Source organism: Copidosoma floridanum, unplaced genomic scaffold (assembly GCF_036245765.1).
Source record: "Copidosoma floridanum isolate Cflo_tuat_1 unplaced genomic scaffold, Cflo_Japanese_pri ptg000006l, whole genome shotgun sequence".
NCBI lineage: Eukaryota > Metazoa > Arthropoda > Insecta > Hymenoptera > Encyrtidae > Copidosoma > Copidosoma floridanum.
This window is the reverse complement of record NW_028321883.1, coordinates 24,247,656-24,266,084: the sequence shown is the minus strand read 5'-3', so window position 1 is coordinate 24,266,084 and position 18,429 is coordinate 24,247,656. Positions and strand designations below refer to the sequence as shown.

The window sequence follows — 18,429 nt, the reverse complement described above, 5'->3', positions numbered from 1 at the left end:
CACGTCATTCAATGTTAATACAGTCGTCGTTCGTCCGTGTTGTGGTAATAATATATCCTTCGAGGTATATGCCAGTATATATGACCATGATGTCAACGACTTGGGAGAAATTTACACGTCTTTTTTTGACTGGCAATATTTTTATTATTATTTTTTTATGAAAAAAAGGTGTGTGGTTTTTGGATTTTTTATTGGGCAAAAGTGCAGGTTTTTATCAACACGTTCCGTTCCGATGTATAATTATGCGCCTACTTGAATTTTGTTAACCAAAATTTTCCATGTTCCTGGGAGATATGTTGGGGATGTAAAAAGCCTTTGAGGAATAACATGTTTTAAGATGATTAATTCGCATATCCTCACAGGTAGCAAAATAAGCACATCTGGGCACAATCGTTGTATAAATGTTGTAAAATTTTGCACTATGTGCCCATTTACAACGCAGGAAGGCAGTGCAAAACAAAATTTTTTTTTCTATAAACCTATTTGGAGATTAAAATGCAAACTGAAGTATTTGGCAAAATAATAATAATAATTTTTCATACATTTTGACAAAAGACGCTTTTCTTCTAGTTTTATGCCCCTTTCAAAATACGTTTTTGAAAAAATTTTCTTCAACCGCTGCGTTACAAGAAGTAAGAAAAAAAAAACATCATTCTGGCATTATTAATAACGCATTGAACGTATTCTATACGCGACATGATCGTGATTTAGGGTATATATTTCAGGCTCATGGGCGCAGCATGAGTTCGAACTACGAGGGGGCAAGTTATATCTGTCCGCAAGAAAGTATTTCGAGCATTTCTGCTCTACATGTTACACTTGAGAGAAATAGCTGTCGAATTAAAAATTGAAATAAAAGTAAAAAAAAGAAAAGAAAATGTAAGTACATCAGTTTTGAGTGCATTACCAGTCAGCACTGTACTTATTATTTAAAACTCAGTGGTGTATGTAGGAATGGATCAACTTTGAGTGCCTTTTTGTGCATTTGGTTTCTATTCAATTGTTCTGAAATAAATCGTTCCTTGGTTAATTATAGTATTTTTTTGTTTTGTTTTTTTTTTTTGATAGAGTATCTTTTGATATACCCTACATGCAGAGGTCTTAAGCTTCCACCCCTGAATCCCGCACCACTTTTGTAACAATTAAAAATTATTCGTACAATTAGCTTGTACATTATTATACAATACAGAAGTACATCCCTGAATATCATTATACCATCAGCGATTAGTACACGTTAATTACTATTCGTTGCGTAAAATTGTAATAGCGTTTGCAGTTAATAATTAAAAATATTTTTCCATGTTTTCGTGAAAGTGATGAAAATTTGTTTACCCGTTATTGGCTATACTCGTGTACATATACCTATTCCCGTTTAATACAGTAACTAATTTTGATAAACAATGTACCGATAATGTTACACTACATCAGATCTATATACTTTAAGGTATGTCGTTCGACTTGTAGCATTATTTAGGTATATAATACCTCCGTGTGAGTATTTTTAGCTCAAAAAGAGGAGAAATTACAAAAAAAAAAAAAAAAAAAAAAAAAAAAAAAGGGGCACGGGTGTATTCAAGATGATTTCACATCAGCCATGACGTTACTCGCTCAATTTCCTTAGCAGAGGTCAGAGTGCGGGCAGCCCGGGGTATGAGTATACGCTATACATACGCGCGTTACAAGTAATAAAAATCGCCCTCGTCAAGAGCCTGGTCTGCTCTCTCTCGCTCTTTCTCTCGAGCCACTGAATACATTTTTCATACGCGTGTACACTTATACATGAGCCATCAGTGGTATAATTAAGAGGCTCGCGGGTCCCTCTGCCCGTCGTATATACATTGTGGCGAGGAGACGCGAAGCGAATAATGTAATATCGAGAAAGGGGGAGAAGCGGCTCTCCTCTGCACTCGACGCAGTCAATGAGTCACTTTTTTATGTAGCTTCTTATGGGAGAACGAAAAGCAACCAGCTCCTAAAGTTCATTCATATAATGTGTGTCTTTTGATGTAAGGAGGGACTCGGTGTGTGTGTATTTTTTTTTTTTTTTTTCGATAATTTTTATTTCAAGCACAAGCGCACCTGCAGATGTGTTACTTATGGCCTCGAAATTGCACACATTTTATCACAGGACGTGCATGATTATTTTCTCTTTGTTAAGATTTTAAAAAATTTTGCATCCGCAACGATGCCCTGTGCTTAAATAATCGACGATGCAACGGGCATCGACAAAAACACCCGAAGCCCGTCAAGGTTTCCCGTGAACATTAACATTATCACATCGTTTATTGGAAAAACATGAACCGCACGGCTAACACAGGGTACACTCCTTAACGATCGGACAAACAAACAGGGCTTCAATTTTATTTGTAATGGGTATATGCTCCTCGCACGCACGTGCGGAAACAAAATATTTTATAATGATCGAGCAACACTCATTGGGTCTCTCTCTCTTTGAAATATGTGCAACAAACGCAATAATGTTAGCTAAACGAAAGAAAGAGCGCGCACGTGCGCGTTTAGAAAGTGAAAACGTGTTTACGCAATCTTTACGTTACGTCTCTCTTTGAAAATTTCTTGTTTTTTTTTCTTCAATATCCGAATCCCCCCTCTACCCCTTAATGATCCTGTTCTGGTGATTATTGATGTTAATGGTCAAAAAGAAAAAAAAAGGAAAAAAAAAACACGAACCGATGAGCGACAAGATACGCGTGGAGTGATACATCGGTACAATTGATGAATCAACCGTGTAACTCAATAGATCGGCAAAAAAAATAACAATAATAGTTAATCAACTTGGATGTCATATGCTACATGTGGTCGGTAAAAAATGCGAATTCGAATTTTGGTGGACGTGATCGGTAAAGTTGTCTTTTTCAAATCGGTTGATCGGATCGAACGATTTATTGTATACAGCTTTTTTTTTTTTATATTATAGTGTGTTCACCTCTCATGAGGTATTAACACTTAATTGTATATAGCTCTCGATACAAAAGACAAACGGTACATCGTTGCGAAAAAAATCAAGCGCAATAAGTGTTTGGGGAAAGTTCGAACGAGCCGATGCTTATGTATTTTCGAAAACAAACACGGATTACGTGAAATAGTTGTCAAAACGAAATAATTGTGAAAGCCGAATCGTGGGTATGAACCGATGCAATGTTCACAGGAATAAATGATGTACGAAAATACATTATCGGCCAAAAGACGGCGTAATTGTTAACCAGGGGTGATGAATCTCATTGGGATACCGATTTAATGATCAGTTGTTTTGTTTTTTCGTATATTGAAAGTCCATTTTGATTCTTTGGCCTATATATGTATAAAATCCACACAGTAAAACACCGGCAAAGGTAGTGAATCAGATACCCCGATGCACATAATTATAGTGTACGTATATACATATATACACACGTGATGTCAGACACTTGCAATGTACATAAGCGTTAACTAAAAGCACATAAGTGAGCGAGATAGATAGACTCAGTGTTTAAAAGCATCATCACCTATCTTACACACATGTGTACATGACTATAGGGGGGAGAGGCTGAGGAGCGGCACGTCCGCAGTAAGAGAGGAGCAGTAGTGTCTCAGCGGGAGTCATCGGGGTCGCTTTCCTTCGCGAGTGCAATAAGTATTTGTCCGCAGTCAGCCCCGCCTCTGTGGGTACTTTTTAAGCTCACCGGGACAAGCATTGAAAGAAAATCGAATTTCCCGCTTGAAAATTCGCATTCGAAAAATTGGGAGCCGATCGCCTCGTGCCACTTAACCGGTCTCCCCTCGTATAAATCGGCCGTTCCTTTTCCACTTGCGCCAAAGAGAGGGAGAGCGATTGTATCGGTGAGTGCCGGCTAATCGTCCAGCAGCTCTAAGGACGCGATCGGTGTCCGATTCCGATGGTGCATTACTCATCCGTGTACAAGCTGAGGAATCGGTGACGCGATATTGTAAGGATTAAATGCCAAGCGCGCGAAGGTAAGAAAAAAAAAAAAAAAAAAAATGATGATTCGATGATGTGTCTACGCGATCAAGGAGCTCTTTTTCTTACTGTCTCCCGAGAAGCTTTTGATACGATTTTCCTTTTCGTGACTTGATTGATTGGATAAATTGATCGGCGCGACGCGACAGCTGCAATGAATAAAACATCGGTTTCATATACAGCATATAGAATATAGGTGTGATGTTGTTGACACCTTTTGGTTCATCCGTGGATCAATTTGTTGCCACGTTATTACTTTTCATACATAGTAACATCATCGATACTCATCGCGGTGGCATTTCGGCCAAAGAGTAGGTCAACTAGAGCGCATTGTAATACATTACTTCGTACACAACAAAAACGTAACTGACCTACTGAACAAAGTCAATTCGAAGGGCAAAAACTTTCTCATGGTATGTCGCGACTCTGTTCTTACAATACGAAGTAATGTTCTTTAATTTTTACGCGAATTATAAAATGGCACTATAGACCTGTAAAATTTATATGCAAGAATCAAATGAATTCCTTTTTTTTTTCCTAAAAGCTAATTGGCACTTCTCTGTATAATATTCTATGATGAATGTGGTAACTGTAATTAACTCCATCAGTTACATGCACCGCGCTCGCGAAGAGCATTAGCGCTTTTCTTTTCAAATGGATGATTTTACACACTCGCGCAAACACGTGTTTAAAATAATGAATTAGGTACACCAGTGGCATTGCGGTGCAAGCATGTGCCATTAGCATACCTATAGTGTTCACAGGTACGTACATCTAAACGCGAGATCGTTTGTGTACAAAAGAGCCGTCAATGCGATCCTTTATTATCTTCTTGCGATGCACACTCACGCGACCGAGTTTGTAAAGTATGTGTAACTTACATATTACGCGTATTGTACGATGACGTGAGAGCCAGACGAGACATCAGCTATGCCATGGGCTGCACTTTGGCGTACGTATACCGGGACTGCGGGGAATCAGCGGAACAACGCGGTAATCGAAATCCCGGAAAATGCGAGGCGATTTCGCGAAGTTCAACGCTCGGTACCACAGTTTTCCCACCCTTTGATCGATACATTTACTTGAAACAAAATTTTTGGGCGCGTACAAATGATTGTTTTTTTTTTTTTTTTTTTTCACGTCAAACTGTATCGAAAGTGTTGGACGGATACGTGAAAACCTCGGAGCCATTATGGTCAAGTGAATCATCAAGACAAAAATAATAGAATTAATAACTTTAATAACTTTCACCGAGCAAAACATAATCGTTACACATGGCAATAATTATCGGCTAAGGAGATGGAGGGAGAAAAGTCACGGTTGAAACCGATTGTTTGTTTCTTTTCAGGAAAAACAACGCTCGTCATCGTAAACACAAAATTGTATACAACGAGAGCAATGCATACATATATATGTAAGCGGTGCGTGATCGAAGAGCGTGCCATCAGCCGATAGTAGCAGCGCGTACGCGTGTATATATACATACTTTATACTTATCGAGAGCGAGCACGCATATCCTCCCACGCGCGCCTCGCTCGTTGGTATCCTGCATCATGTTCCTGCGATGCAACATCGATGACTCGAGAACATAATTCTTGCGTTTTGGACGTTGCCGTTTCATCGACAAGGCTGCGTACGGTTTAACATTCGAAAAGATCCATAAGAGAGTTGCTGAAAGTATTGGTATATACATGCCTTCGCTGATAATTCGTCCCACGGAGGGCTGAGAGTCTCGTGTGCATGAATGAATTACAAATCTCAGCGAGCCATGCACGGGCTGGACGGATACGTGGCGGGACTCCTTCGAGGTGAGTGTATTGTATTATATTTTTTTCCTTTTTTTTTTTTAGCCCACTCGGGTACACTTGATCAAACAAACGTGTGGTCTTTCGATTCATTGGCATGAATGTCACGCTGCACCGGTAAATTTAGAAAAAATTTAAACACCGTACACGCTTGTGTGTACCCATATTCTTCATGATAATGTGTGCTAATGGTAAGAAAAAAAAAAAAAAAAAACGTGCGCAGATACCGTGACTTTCCTCGAGTCCCTGGATAAGGTCGAGTTGCCGAACGACCAGAGCAGCTTGCGCGAGAATTTGCTCGAGCGGTTGGGCACGGTTCTCGAGCGTAGCGCGGAATTGGCCGAACCGTACCTCGAGATGGGCCCCGGGGCGTGCAGGAGCATGCCCCTTCTCACGCCCGGCGACATGGACGACGAGCCGCTCGAGGAGTACGTTCCCGCTGACGCGACTCCCAAGTCTCAGGTGAGAGGCCCCCTCACTCGCGCGTTTACCATTGTATCTATTTCATATCTACATAATTATTGGAATAACACATGTGTCGTAGAGGGGCTCGCTCCAGCACTATTACGAGGCCTTCCAGGAGTTTCGGGGTAACAGAGGCAGCAAGCGCTGGATGAGTGACAAGACCAACGGGATACCGGTCGCCGAGGAGGGCCTCGAGATCGACGAGGTTGTCCTGCGCTGCGGGAATTTTACGGCCGCCCAGGCCAAGGACAAGGCCACCAAGTCGGGAACTCTGATCCACCTCACGGCCATCCGCAAGATGTTCTCCCCTCTGAGCGTCTTCTGGCTGAACAGGCAACACTGCTGGGTATATATAACAATAACAATGATAAAACAGCATGCGTTGTTTGGTTTTTAATGTCAATTGAATCGCTGCAGATCAGTTTGGTCGGTTCGCACCTGCTGGTGTACGGCAGCGAGAAGGACAACCGGCCGCACTCGGTGCTGCCGCTGCAAAAGTATAGGTGCCGTGCGGCCCCGGGTTCCCTGGCGCGCGACCGGCGCCACAAGAACACCACCTTCGAGCTTTACTGTCCGGGCGAACGGACCTATCAGTTTGCGGCCAAAAGCGACCAGCAGATGCGCGAGTGGATCGCCGCTGTGACCAAGTGCCACGTCGACGAGGCCAAGGATACTCTTAAAACCGACGCCATCGGCCCGATCTTGGAACTACGGTCAAAGTGCGTCGAGCAGGTCAAGGAACGCATCCGACAGAATTACGAGGACGTCCTCGTCCCGACGACACCGGTAAATACACACACACACACACAAGTCGCAAAACAAAAGATCTATCCCATCAATTGGGACTTTATTAAGAACTTTTTTTGTGGGGGGAAAAAAAACATAGCCAAAGCCCAAAGAAAAAAAGTCAGTCACCGTGAAGGTGGAAGAGTCGCCTGCAGCCGTCCCGGCGTTGCCGGCGCGGGTGAGGAGGTTACCGTCGCTGCCGTCGCAAGAGTCGCTCAAGTCCTCGCACCCGATAACGTACGAGCCGAGGGAGGAGGCCGACGAGGACGAGGGATTGTACCACAAAATCGAGGATCTTAAGGCTCAGAGGGAATACCAGAACTTTCCGGTCCCTCTTGGCGTGGACAGCGATCCTCGGGGCCAGAGTCCGGTCCAAAATCAGAGCGGAACGGAGCAGGAGCTGTACGGCAAGGTGGTAAAGTCGGCCAACGCGTCGATGAAGAGCAGCAACGAAGGCGACGAGTCCTCGGTTCACGACCAAGTCCGGTCGAGGAGCGCCAGCAGTGGTAGTCTCAGTCAAAACGATTACGACGACGTGAGGCGTGTCAAGGAGTTGGACGGGTTAGCGAAAGTGGCACCGGAAACGCGGCAAGTCGACGTGGTGGTAGGGGACAAGATGGGGGAAGCCGAGTCAGCCAAGGCAGAGGAGGTGAAGGAACAAACCGAGACAGCGGTGGGAAAAAAGCCCAGGAAAAAGCGCTCGTTCCTGGATCGGATGCGCACGCGCAAGCTGTCGCTGAAACTCAAGGATGACAAGACGAGTTCGAAAACGGCGTCGATGCAGCTGGTCCTTTCGACGCCCCCCACTGCAATCCAACAGTCGGTAGTTGCGAGTGCAAAAAATCACGAGTCGAGCTCCCCGAACTCCGTCAAATCTTTGATTTTGTCTCGGACGGACTCGGCCATGTGGCGAGTTAACGAAGAGGTCGAGCAGAAGGTGGGGGCGAAGAAACGGGAGAAGCAAGTCACGGAGGGTGATTACGTATCACCACCCCCACCGAGGCCCATATATTCCAGTTTGCCGGCAGTCACAAAGTGCGTCATTTCCCAAGATATTTATGACGATGGTGGAGCCGACGTCAAAGGCTGCAAGGGCTGCACCAAGCTTCACGCTGACAACGAGCACTGCCGACCCATCAACCCGTTGAGTGAGTTTGTTACTACTTTTTATCATTATAATTAATCGTACGATAGATACACACTTTTTATTGCTTATACACGCATCACACTGTCCATATGTATCTTTAATCCTACGTGTTTACGATGACAATTGAATAACAAAGTGAATATCAAACGTTGCAGAAAACAATTTATTCCTCTCGGAATTGCAGCTCACCATCCAAAGACAGCAGAACCTGCAGCAGCACTACCAAGTGCCGAAGCCCGTCGGTCGCAAGGTCGTCGAGCAATCGGACAATTTGTACAGCGATGTCACGCTCTCTGAAACCTGCGTGAGCTGGTGATGCCATTGATATGACAATGACTAGGGATAACTCGCATTAATCCCGAGGCTATGACAAAGAGACTACATATACCAAATACTTACTCCTACAAAAGCTTATCTATGAAACGGATGGACAAGCCACGAGAGCAAGATCTATGGGGCGCAGGATCGATTGCCCCGATCGAAATATCGAATTATTGTACCGTTGATACGTATTTGTTTTTTGTTTTTTTTACAAACGCAGACCCCTATACTCGAGTCTTGCTTATAGTTTATACAAATAAACCATTGTTAATTTATTTTAAATGCGATATTTTTTTTTTTTTTTTACGTTACTACAGTAAACGTGCTTTAAAATAATGCTTGTCACGTTGTAATTTTTTTTTTTTTTTTTTTTCATACATACCTCGAGGTGAGAAAAAAATTTTTTTTTAAACTAATAAACCTCCCAAGGGACCATACCCCGTACGGGTTCCAAGCTTTTGACGTAGATATCCGATGCCAGTTCCGACTTATCCGTCCAAGCGTCTTTTTTCGCCTCCTCGAGCTGCTTGTCAACCTCCTTGTTAATCTTTTTCCTCAGTTGCTGGAGACGATGAACATCAGTTTAAAAAAAATAAAACTCAACGATCGCACACGTCAATATGTGTTTTTTTTTTTGTTTTTTTTTTTCGCTTTACTCCCAAGAGTCATGTATATACATCACCTCGATCTCGTCCTTGGTCTTGATACTGTGCTTCTCCAGAAGATCCATGAGATTCTTGATCGGGTCCTGCTGTTTCTGCACAGACTTGACCTCATCCCTGGTCCGGTAACCCGTTCCAGGATCGCTCATACTGTGCCCAAAGTATCTGTAAGTCACCATTTCAAGATTAATCGGCCCATCGCGGACCGCGTACTCCCTAGCGAATCTCACGGCCTCGCGCACCTCCTCTACCCGCATACCGTCCACCTGTAAGTTTAAATGCACATGTATGTATTTACTTTGACAGCAAGGGTTTTGTTGTATACTTTGAGGCCGGGTATGAGATCGCCGCGGGTGTAGAACTGATCGTTGGCCGAGTGCCGGTTCGTGCTCGTGCCCATGCCGTACTTGTTGTTCTCGCACACCGACACGATCGGCAAGTTCCACAGTTTCGCCATGTTCCACGCCTCGAAAATTTGTCCCTGGGACGCTGCCCCGTCCCCGTACATAACTATGGACGCCGCCCCGTCGCCGTTGTACTTGTGCGCGAAGGCTATGCCAGCACCCACCGGGACCTGTGGAGTCGACAAGATACTTACCGATCGTCAAAGGAAAAACGGCAAGGCACGCCCACCTGTCCGCCAACGATGCCGTCACCGCCGTAAAAGTTCGGGGCGTACATGTGCATGGAGCCCCCCTTGCCCTTGGAGCAGCCGGTTTGCCGGCCCATCAGTTCAGCGAAAACTTGGCGAACGGTTCCGCCAAACAGGATGGCGAACGGGTGGCACCTGTACGAGGTGATGAGGGTGTCGTTGTCGTGCATGCCGGCCTTGATGCCCACGGCCACGGCTTCCTGACCCGAGTACAAATGGCAGAATCCATTGATAAGCCTGGCGCGGTACAACTCGGCCGATTTGTTCTCCATCCGGCGGATGCGCAGCATTTGCTCGAGAAAGGCCAACGCCTCGTCCGCCCCAAGCTCGGCCGTGTCACCCGGACCCTTGTCCAGTTTGTACAGCTCGTATTGCTTCCGAGAAAATACTTACGTTATAACCTCGAGGGTTGAGAGATATTTTTTGTTTATTCCACTCGGATACCGGACTGGTTTTGATGCTTTGCGTCGATGCCTCGCGCGCGGTCGCGATCGGTAGTAGTGCATCCTTGGCGCGGCGTACAATCGGATTGCGAAGGCTCAACATTTATGCTCTGGTTTCTTGGTTTTAGCGATTTTTGTGCAATGTACGGGGAGACAGTAGGTGAGTTGGGGAAAAAAAAAAAAAAGACGAGCTGAGATCAAATATGTTCATTAGGTCGACAACGACGACCACAACAGCGCGTCCTGCATTTTCGTCAATCATGTAAATTCTCGTGGAACGAAAACGGCGGTACATCTGCGTTGTACCAGATGCAAGCAAGTAACCGTTAATATATCGAGGTCACATCGAGGTAGGGAGGAAGAAAAAGCAAGAAAAAAATAAAATAAAATAAATATGGAGGTTCGAGCTCAAGAAGCGAGCCAAGAAGAAAATCGAGCGGGGCACGTCCAGTGCGACGAGCGCCGCGTCGAGGAAATGGAACGGCACGTCAAGTGCTTGCGGGAAAAGCTCTGCCGGCTGGAAAAGATGCTCCCGTTGGACCCGGACGCAGAAGCACCTCGGCATGTCCAGGATACGTGTAGCGAGCCGAAAGGTCAATACTACGACTTTTCTTCATTCACCGAGTAGGTGTGTGTAAAAAAACTGTTGTTCATCAGATGGGCCGAGCGCCGAGTGCCCGGTGGACGGGCTCGCCAAGAAGGAAAAGTCGCTGCGCGAGCAGATCCACGAGATGGAGCGTACCGAGCAGGCTTACGTCCGGCGAATCGCCAGGACGGGAAGGAGCCGCAAGGACGTGCAGAGGGAGAGGCTGTGCCTGCTCGAGAGCTACAGCCAAAAATTGTGCAACAACTTGCGCAGCTTGAACGACAACCGCGCCGGTCTGACGAGGGAAGCCCAGAACTTGGCCCACGTGCTCGAGAAGACGAGGCGGAAGGATGCGCCGGCTGCACCGTCCAGTGGCTGCGAGTGCAAGGTCGCCCCCAAGGTGAGAGCTGCCTTGGTTTTTTCTTCTTTTGTTTTTTGATGTGGGTACATTTGATTTTAGTGCAACAGCTGCGTCGTGTGCAGTTGCGACGAGTGGGAGCGTGACCTGGGAATCAAAAAAGGCACAACGGGCATTAAAGACACACAGTGTTCCTGTCACGACTCGTGTTCGTCTTTGTCATCGTCGTCCTCGTCCGATTCGGAGACATCGTGCCAATGTCAACGCGCGACGACCAAAGCGAAAGAAAACATGTGAGCTGATCGCTCAAAAGAATCAAAATATACCATCCCAATAACACACACTTGAGAGCTTGCCGTGCTTACGTTGCAGAAAAAGTTGCCCCTGCAAGTGCGACCAACTGGCATCGACGGACTACTCTAGCGACGACGATCAAACGTGTTACAGCGAGAGATCCAAGTTCACCTGTTTTTGCAGCAAAAATCACTCGCACGAGGATTTATGGGACGCCAAGACAAATGGTATTTCGGAGTGATGATGTTTATACCTTTACGGAGACATTTGACTTAGAAAATGTATCATCAGTGAAACAGAAAAAAGTCGAGAGATGCCGAGGCGGACTGGACACCCTCGACGCGCACACGGCGGTCGTGAGTTTCAGGCACATCACCGACGCGCAGAAAAACACGTTCACAAACTCCCTTTCGAACGCGGTTGTCGATAATTTTCGGGTAATTTTTTTTTTTTTTATATACTCGCCCTTCAATGAGAAATCGGGTGATGTTTCAAACATGTGTTTCAATTGCGTGGTCAAGTTTTTAAAAGTCGACGAGCTCCGCGAGGGCCTGGAGCGCCTGAAAATCCGCAATCGCAACCTCAAGGACTTTCTGCAGAACCTGGAGAGCCCCGTGGCTCTGATCGGCAAGTCGTCCGAGATCGAGAGTCTCCACGCAGCCTCGAGTAGCAGCACCGTTGATCTTGCGAAGCAGACGCGGAGTTGCCTGCTGAACGTCATCGACGCGCTCGAGGGCCGGTGCCGGAGAAAGGACGCCGTTATAGTTGCCCTCAGTGACGAGCTGAAAATCAATGGTCGCAAGAAACTCTACTTGCCGAGGAAGGAGGTAAAAAAAGGGTGGATGTAACGATTTTTCAAAGTTTGACATCGACGAGTTGCATCGTTTTCAGCTGAACACCGAGAAAGCCCAAGTCTGCAAGAGTCTCAGCGAAGGATCGGACAAGAGGAGAAGAGCCACCGGCGGGATCTTCGCGACGAAGGAGTCGGCGATAGGATTCTTGATTTTACTCGTCATCCTCGTGTCGCACGCAAAAAGATTCGAGGTGGCTGCGTTTTTTTCGGCCTCCAAGAAGATCACCGCCAAAACGCTCTTTCGGCTAGTCATGTGGATCGGCGAGTCGGAGAAGTTGTCCACGAACTATTTGATTGCTATCTACTGGAGGATGAGACAGCTCTTCCAAGATGTAAAACGGTTTCACTTGTCGCTCTTGGTGGAATTCGGGTCGTTCCTCTCTCAACTGTACGAATACGTGAAAATGCTCGATTGGCGACCACATTACCTCTTGTCTGGTGTATGTGTGGTCGTTTTGGCGATTGTAATTATCAAGTTCAAGAAAATTGTTGCCGACCACTTGAAAATTCCAAATTCCAAGCGGCTCGTGGACTTGCTGATGTACGCACGCTCGAGGGTTCGGGTGATTTTTCAAAAGGTTTCCTCTTCGAAAGTTTTTTGGCTGACCTTTGGTTTCGGCAGCCACGTGCTCTGGGGTTTTTTCAAAGACGACCTCTTTGAGTCGGCGAACGCAGTTACGTCCTTCTTCGACCCGAACGGCGCGAGCCAAGGAGCCAGCCTGAAAAACCCTTCGGGGGTCGTAGGCGTTTCAAACGAAGGGTTTTGCCAGCAACTCGCGCGGTTTGATTACTTTTGGCTTGCTTCCGCTTTTACAGCCCAACTGAGGGGCGTTATGAATTTTGTGTGGCACGCGTTGGAAAATGTGATGAGGTAGTAGTTAATAAACCCGATCCCACTTTGCACCCTTCAAATGTCACAAGTGTTCCGTTGTTAAATAAAATGTCTTTTATTCATCTCATATCAAGAGTATATTGCGGTTTTACACTTATTTCAAAAGCCCTTTGTCCACGAGCACGCCGTCACTCGTCCGGGTTGAGGGAGTATAAGAGAAACTCTGGCTGTGCTCGTACACCGTATCCAAGCGGCTTTGGAAGGGGATTCGATTCAGTCTCCTGGCTCGCAACTGCGGACCGTGGCGCCGGGCCTGAAGGTGCATCGGCTTGAAGCGTATGTTAAACAGATCCCCGTGACCCTTCCTTTTGACGTAATCGTCGAACAGATCTGGCATGGGTGACGGTAGAGCACTCGAGTACAGTCTAAAATTAAGGTGTTTGTGTGATTTCGTTGGCTCTGATGAAATCGATTCAGTTGACCGATGAAATTTTGTTACTTTTTTGCGCTGCTCCGTTGAACCACTGAACCACCGCCCGAATCGCCATTGGCGTACTTTGACTCCAGGCGTTCCTTTGCTTTTGGTGACTCCTCGTTCTGGATCGTCAAACAATTGCGCGTAATTTCAATCGAACGAGTACAACATGGTTATTAATACAAGACTAAGATAATTACCGCGCAAGAGTCAGAGTCGTCGTCGTCGTCGTCTTCGCTCGAACTGTCTGTTGGGGGGCTCTGCGAGTTGCAATGGGTAATTAACGCAGGTGGATCGGGTATGGGTTCGGGAGGGGCGGGAGATTTCTGCAGTCACAACAAAGCAGGTTTTTATCTTTTTAATCATTTTTACCCACAACCTGTGTGTATACGTGTTGAAATTTTGCATCTCAAAATCAATGGTGTACATCAGAAACAGCGGCAGAGGTGTGTACATTTTGTAAAACGTTAGAAAAAAGGGAAAAAAAAACTGGGGAAAAAAGAATCTGAGGGCACGCTGCAGGTATAGATCATGGGGTATACCGACTATTACGCGACGGGCGATTGATCGGCGTAGGTGATGCGCATGACGTGCGAGGGGAAGAGCAACTTTTGGGTTATGGGATCGGTGCGCAGGGCCCGGAACTGATAGTCGTGGCTCCAGCTACCGGTGTGCCAGAGCTGCGCGAGCTCGTCCCACCATCTGCGGGCGTCTCGGCGGCGGGCCTCTCGTACCTGCGACTCCAGGGTGCTCTCCTCGTGCACGAGGTGCTGATGGTGCCGCGGGCACACCTGGCGCTCATGCAGGACTCGTGCCACCGAAGCGTACGTCGGCGCGGCCAGACGCTCAAAGTGAATCTGATCCCGTGTATTTTTTGTTACTTGTACGCGTAATCAAAATAATTCTTAGAAGAAAAAAAAGGGCTTTACCTTGCTCTTCTTGCGGCTCTTTTTGCGATCGATTTTAGGATCGCTAGGAACCGGGGTAGGTGGGGCAAGAGCGTTGTCGCAAGAATCATCGGTAGGCTCGGGCGTTTTGGGCCTCTTCAGCGTCAGTTGGCCAAAGACACCTTTGGCCTCGGCGACTTTGATCATGAAGAGCGAGTTGAACTGCATCATCTCCTTGCGCTTCACCACGACGATGAAAGAGCCTGGATCCAACAGCCGGCCGCAGTCCTGCTTGTACAGGTCGTTCAGGGTCGACATCTCGAACAAGTCGCTCTCCGGAATCTGCTCGAATCGACCCAAATGTATATACTATAATCCACCCCCACAATTGTCGTATATAGGTTTACGCACATCGAGAGCTTCTTCCTCCGACTCCAGATTTAATCTACTTTCGTCCTGCTGCTGCGACTTTTGCGCGATCTGCTCTACAGACAGGGAGCGCTTTCTCTTGCTCTTCTTTCCCGGCTCTTTGGGATGAGGTTTTTTTCTCTGCTGATATTGCATGGAAACAAACATACTTTCGATGTGTCTTTAAAAAAAAAAAAAAAAAAAAACTTCTTACCGGATGTTCCCGCAGATACTTGTCCCTGGCCATTTTGTTGGCGTAATCAAAAGCCTGTTTAATCATGTCCGTGGTCTCGCACGGCAGGAGAGTGTGGACCTCGTAGAATAGTAGCTGCACATTGGGTCTCGTGAGGGCATACCTGAGGGTGGCCATCTGTTCGGCGAGAAGGACGCGCGGCTGCCGGGGTGACTCCGAGTCGGTGCTCGTCAATGACTCGAGTAGCCGCAAGTCCCCGCCCCGAGCGATCGCGAGATCAACGACATCACGCACCCCGGTGTAGCTGCACGGGGGCGTAGCCAGGACTATCGTAGCCCGCTCGATTTCCGCTGAACTCGGGGCGCACGGGTACCTGATATTTTTTTGTTTTTTTTTTTTTTTTTTGTTTGTTTACGACATTTTGCTGTCATGTAGTCGAAAAATAGACCAGAGACTGATCTAGCTCATTGTTGCATACACGCGTACCTCTCGGCGTAGAGCTTGTAGCGCTGCAGCGATATGCCGAGACCATCGAGATAGGCCCTGTGCCGGTCCAGCTCGTCGCCCAGGGCGAACACCAGGATGACCCCCGCGTTCTCGACGTCGGCCAGCAGTTCGGCCAAGTAGCCGGTGTGCCTGGGTGCAAGGGTCGTGCCATGCGTGACGATCACTGGACCGCACAGCTTGCCGGCGCGAATCGCCTGGACCATCGCCGCCGCACCCACGCACAGCGATCTCTCCTGGAAACCACTCGTGTGTGCAACGAAATTCCAAGCGTGTGTATACTGAATAAGCGCATTATAAGCATCAGTACGAGGAAGACGAAGCTGTGGCTGCGCACGAGGTCGGAGACGGCCAGCCGTTCCCGCGCCTTCTCGTGCAAGTTAACGACTTTGGGGCACAGCGGGTCGAAGGCGTACTGGTCCTCGTCGAGTTCCCCGGTCGGCGAGCAGACGCTGCACAGCCGCAGCCCAAGTTTGCTCATTTCGTTGACAAAGTCGCTCCGGCTGGGCAGTTTCGCGCTGTTCACCCAACCCGAGGCGATGGAGCCCTCCTCGCCCCAAGTCACGCCCTCGGCCGTCCGCAGGTGGGCAGGCAACAGTTCGTCTACGACGAAATTACATATATTCCATAAATATAATTATGTTCCCGAAATTAAAAAACACCCGTCTATAGTACATATTTATGTAGCATCATCTCGCTGTGATATAAAATTATATTGAATATATATATAATACGTGGTTGGGGCGCGTGTACCCAAACTGAGGGCCGATCCGCCGATGCGCAGCCGCGAGAGACTGGCGGCCAAGCGCGTCCTCGTCGCCAGCAGGGCCTTCTCGATGTCCAAGAGTCCAGCCTCGGCCAGAGCCTCGTTTCTCCGGGCGATCGCGGCACCGTTGCCGACCCTCGCGAACTTGCGGCCCTGCATGTCGTACAGCAGCAGCCGGACTACCTTGTCGCGCTTCTTCAGCCGACCGTAGCGCCCCCAGAAGCCAACGTCGTCCAGGGCACGCTCCAGCACGGATTCGTCTGCATCACGACCCACCCAATGGGGTTTACTGTATACAATATATACTCAAGGATTATATTAGAATTTGACGTACATCTGAGGACGTCGTAGACGAGTCCGTAGACCCTGCGCATCTCGGCTTCGTCCCTGTAATGGTTCTGCTGGTGGGGATCGTCGGTTAGGAGCAGCTTGGCCGCGAGCAGTATGTCCTCGAGTTTCCATCCCGGCTCGACGCAGCCGTCCAGTATGACGGAGGCATTGGAGTCGAGGGAGTCGAGCCTATGTCTGGAACGGGGCGTCAAGGGGTAGGCCGTCCCGGCGTTCGGCTCCCAATCCCACTTGTCCTTGTCGCGGCTCCTCGAGAACTCCTTCAGCGGTTTCTTGCTGTAACTGCCGTCCCGGACTGCTGGATCTTCCGTCATACTACTGGCTCCCAAGTTATTATGTGGTTACGTGATTTTTTTAACTAATATTTTTTGCCCTCATCGTTTGAGGTTTTTCATGGTTTTTTGCTCCTCCCCTGCGATGATTAATCGGTGTAGTATAGGGTGACAACGAGTGGGTGTACACAAATGGGAATTTGGTTATGGAACTTTTGCAATTTCAACGAAACGCCCTTCAGGTCGCTCCCCCATGAATTAGGTGTACCTATACTTACAACATGAGTCGTTAACGATAATCGGACTTGTTTACGAACAACAAGTATTTTTGTTTCTTAATTGTATTGAAACAGCACGTTTTTTTTTTACCTGAGAAATTGTCAGTTTATAATTTTTTTAAAGTAACTAGGTAGATTGTTTTCATAAAAATGATAATCAAGTTTTTTCTTTTTCCAGGTAACGGAATCACCCGATGATGCACAATAGTATCGGTATCGTTGTGATACAGTTATACACCACAATATAATGGATTCCATGAAATACTAATGAAATGATTATTTTTGTTGTCATTAGATAAATAAAGCACACGCGTGGAACTCAATCTGACTTCCTCATATATTATTAGGTGTTTCTTAATGAATCCTGAGAAAAGATACGATCTAATGGTTATTTTTCTTAATAAATTATAGATTATATATAGCGCAAAATTTAAAAACAAGTCTTGTAATATTTCTAAGATTAACACTACAAAGAATCTTATCTTAGTCAAACGGGCATTAGTAATTTTGGAAATGTATATAATTGTAGGTTTATAAAAAATACGTTTAGGGTATAGCTTATCACAGTAGATTATACGTATTTCTTGTAAACAACTGTTCCAACGATTAAAAGTGGAAAGCACATGATATTTATGTGACCCACAAAATTGATCCATCATTAAAAAAAATAGAATTAAAAACCTCTGTCAACTGTAAAACCTCCGTCGTGATTATTTATGTGTTTTCTTATCGCCACTGTGAGTATCAAAGTACCGATCAATTGATAAAACTCACGGTTTGTCCTCGATAGCTTGGGCGCAGTCACTTTCGCGCTGAAGCTCGACAAGCCGGTAGTAGACCCTCAGCCGCCACTCGTCGTTGCTGGGGAGCACGAGCCGCTCGAGCTCGCAAGCGTACTCGTCCACCTGGGCGCTCTCGTCCAAGCTTCCCTTTTCCCATCTGCCCAACAGCATCCGGAAAATCTTGGCGTACAACGAGAAGAGGCTCGACCGGCGCAGGCAGCTCGCCCCGCTCCAGAAGCGCCGCCGGCTTTTCCTCGACAAGCCCGACAGGTACTCCAACGTGTCGCTCTCCAACGAGGTGTACATCTTCTTTTTTCAATCGGTATACGTACCGTT

At 46.9% G+C, this 18,429-nt stretch overlaps 4 protein-coding genes across 6 annotated transcripts; 2 read left to right on the top strand and 2 right to left on the bottom strand.

Moving 5' to 3' along the window:
* Positions 1–3,594: 3,594 nt before the first annotated feature.
* On the top strand, positions 3,595–8,782 carry LOC106640245 (uncharacterized). Of its 3 annotated transcripts, none has more exons than XM_014354207.2 (7): positions 3,595–3,972; positions 5,325–5,784; positions 6,005–6,243; positions 6,326–6,592; positions 6,664–7,032; positions 7,133–8,180; positions 8,364–8,782. In XM_014354207.2, exons 2-7 carry the CDS (start codon positions 5,721–5,723, stop codon positions 8,474–8,476), a joined length of 2,100 nt encoding a protein of 699 aa, XP_014209693.2. In that variant the 5' UTR covers positions 3,595–3,972; positions 5,325–5,720; the 3' UTR covers positions 8,477–8,782. The 3 variants fall into 3 exon arrangements, with proteins under 3 accessions (XP_014209693.2, XP_014209692.2, XP_089454762.1); XM_014354206.2 differs by having other exon boundaries at positions 8,335–8,782; XM_089598636.1 differs by lacking the exons at positions 3,595–3,972; positions 5,325–5,784 and adding an exon at positions 5,839–5,898 and having other exon boundaries at positions 8,335–8,782.
* A 130-nt stretch (positions 8,783–8,912) lies between these two features.
* Positions 8,913–10,360, bottom strand: LOC106640246 (uncharacterized). The gene is made up of 5 exons (XM_089598822.1): positions 10,259–10,360; positions 9,788–10,188; positions 9,488–9,755; positions 9,183–9,428; positions 8,913–9,062 (listed from the first exon to the last, which is right to left on the bottom strand). Exons 1-5 carry the CDS (start codon positions 10,358–10,360, stop codon positions 8,913–8,915), a joined length of 1,167 nt encoding a protein of 388 aa, XP_089454948.1.
* A 291-nt stretch (positions 10,361–10,651) lies between these two features.
* Positions 10,652–13,223, top strand: LOC106640197 (uncharacterized). Its single transcript, XM_089598821.1, has 7 exons — positions 10,652–10,881; positions 10,925–11,243; positions 11,304–11,494; positions 11,574–11,722; positions 11,772–11,932; positions 12,017–12,322; positions 12,387–13,223. The coding sequence occupies exons 1-7, from the start codon at positions 10,652–10,654 to the stop codon at positions 13,221–13,223; spliced, it is 2,193 nt and encodes a 730-aa protein (XP_089454947.1).
* A 111-nt stretch (positions 13,224–13,334) lies between these two features.
* Positions 13,335–18,399, bottom strand: LOC106640199 (uncharacterized). Its single transcript, XM_089598820.1, is given in 11 exon segments — positions 13,335–13,605; positions 13,680–13,777; positions 13,856–13,981; positions 14,213–14,512; positions 14,585–15,094; positions 15,165–15,519; positions 15,579–15,883; positions 15,958–16,250; positions 16,401–16,673; positions 16,748–17,076; positions 18,086–18,399. Coding segments are annotated over 11 exon segments (3,174 nt in total).
* Between the last annotated feature and the right edge of the window lie 30 nt (positions 18,400–18,429).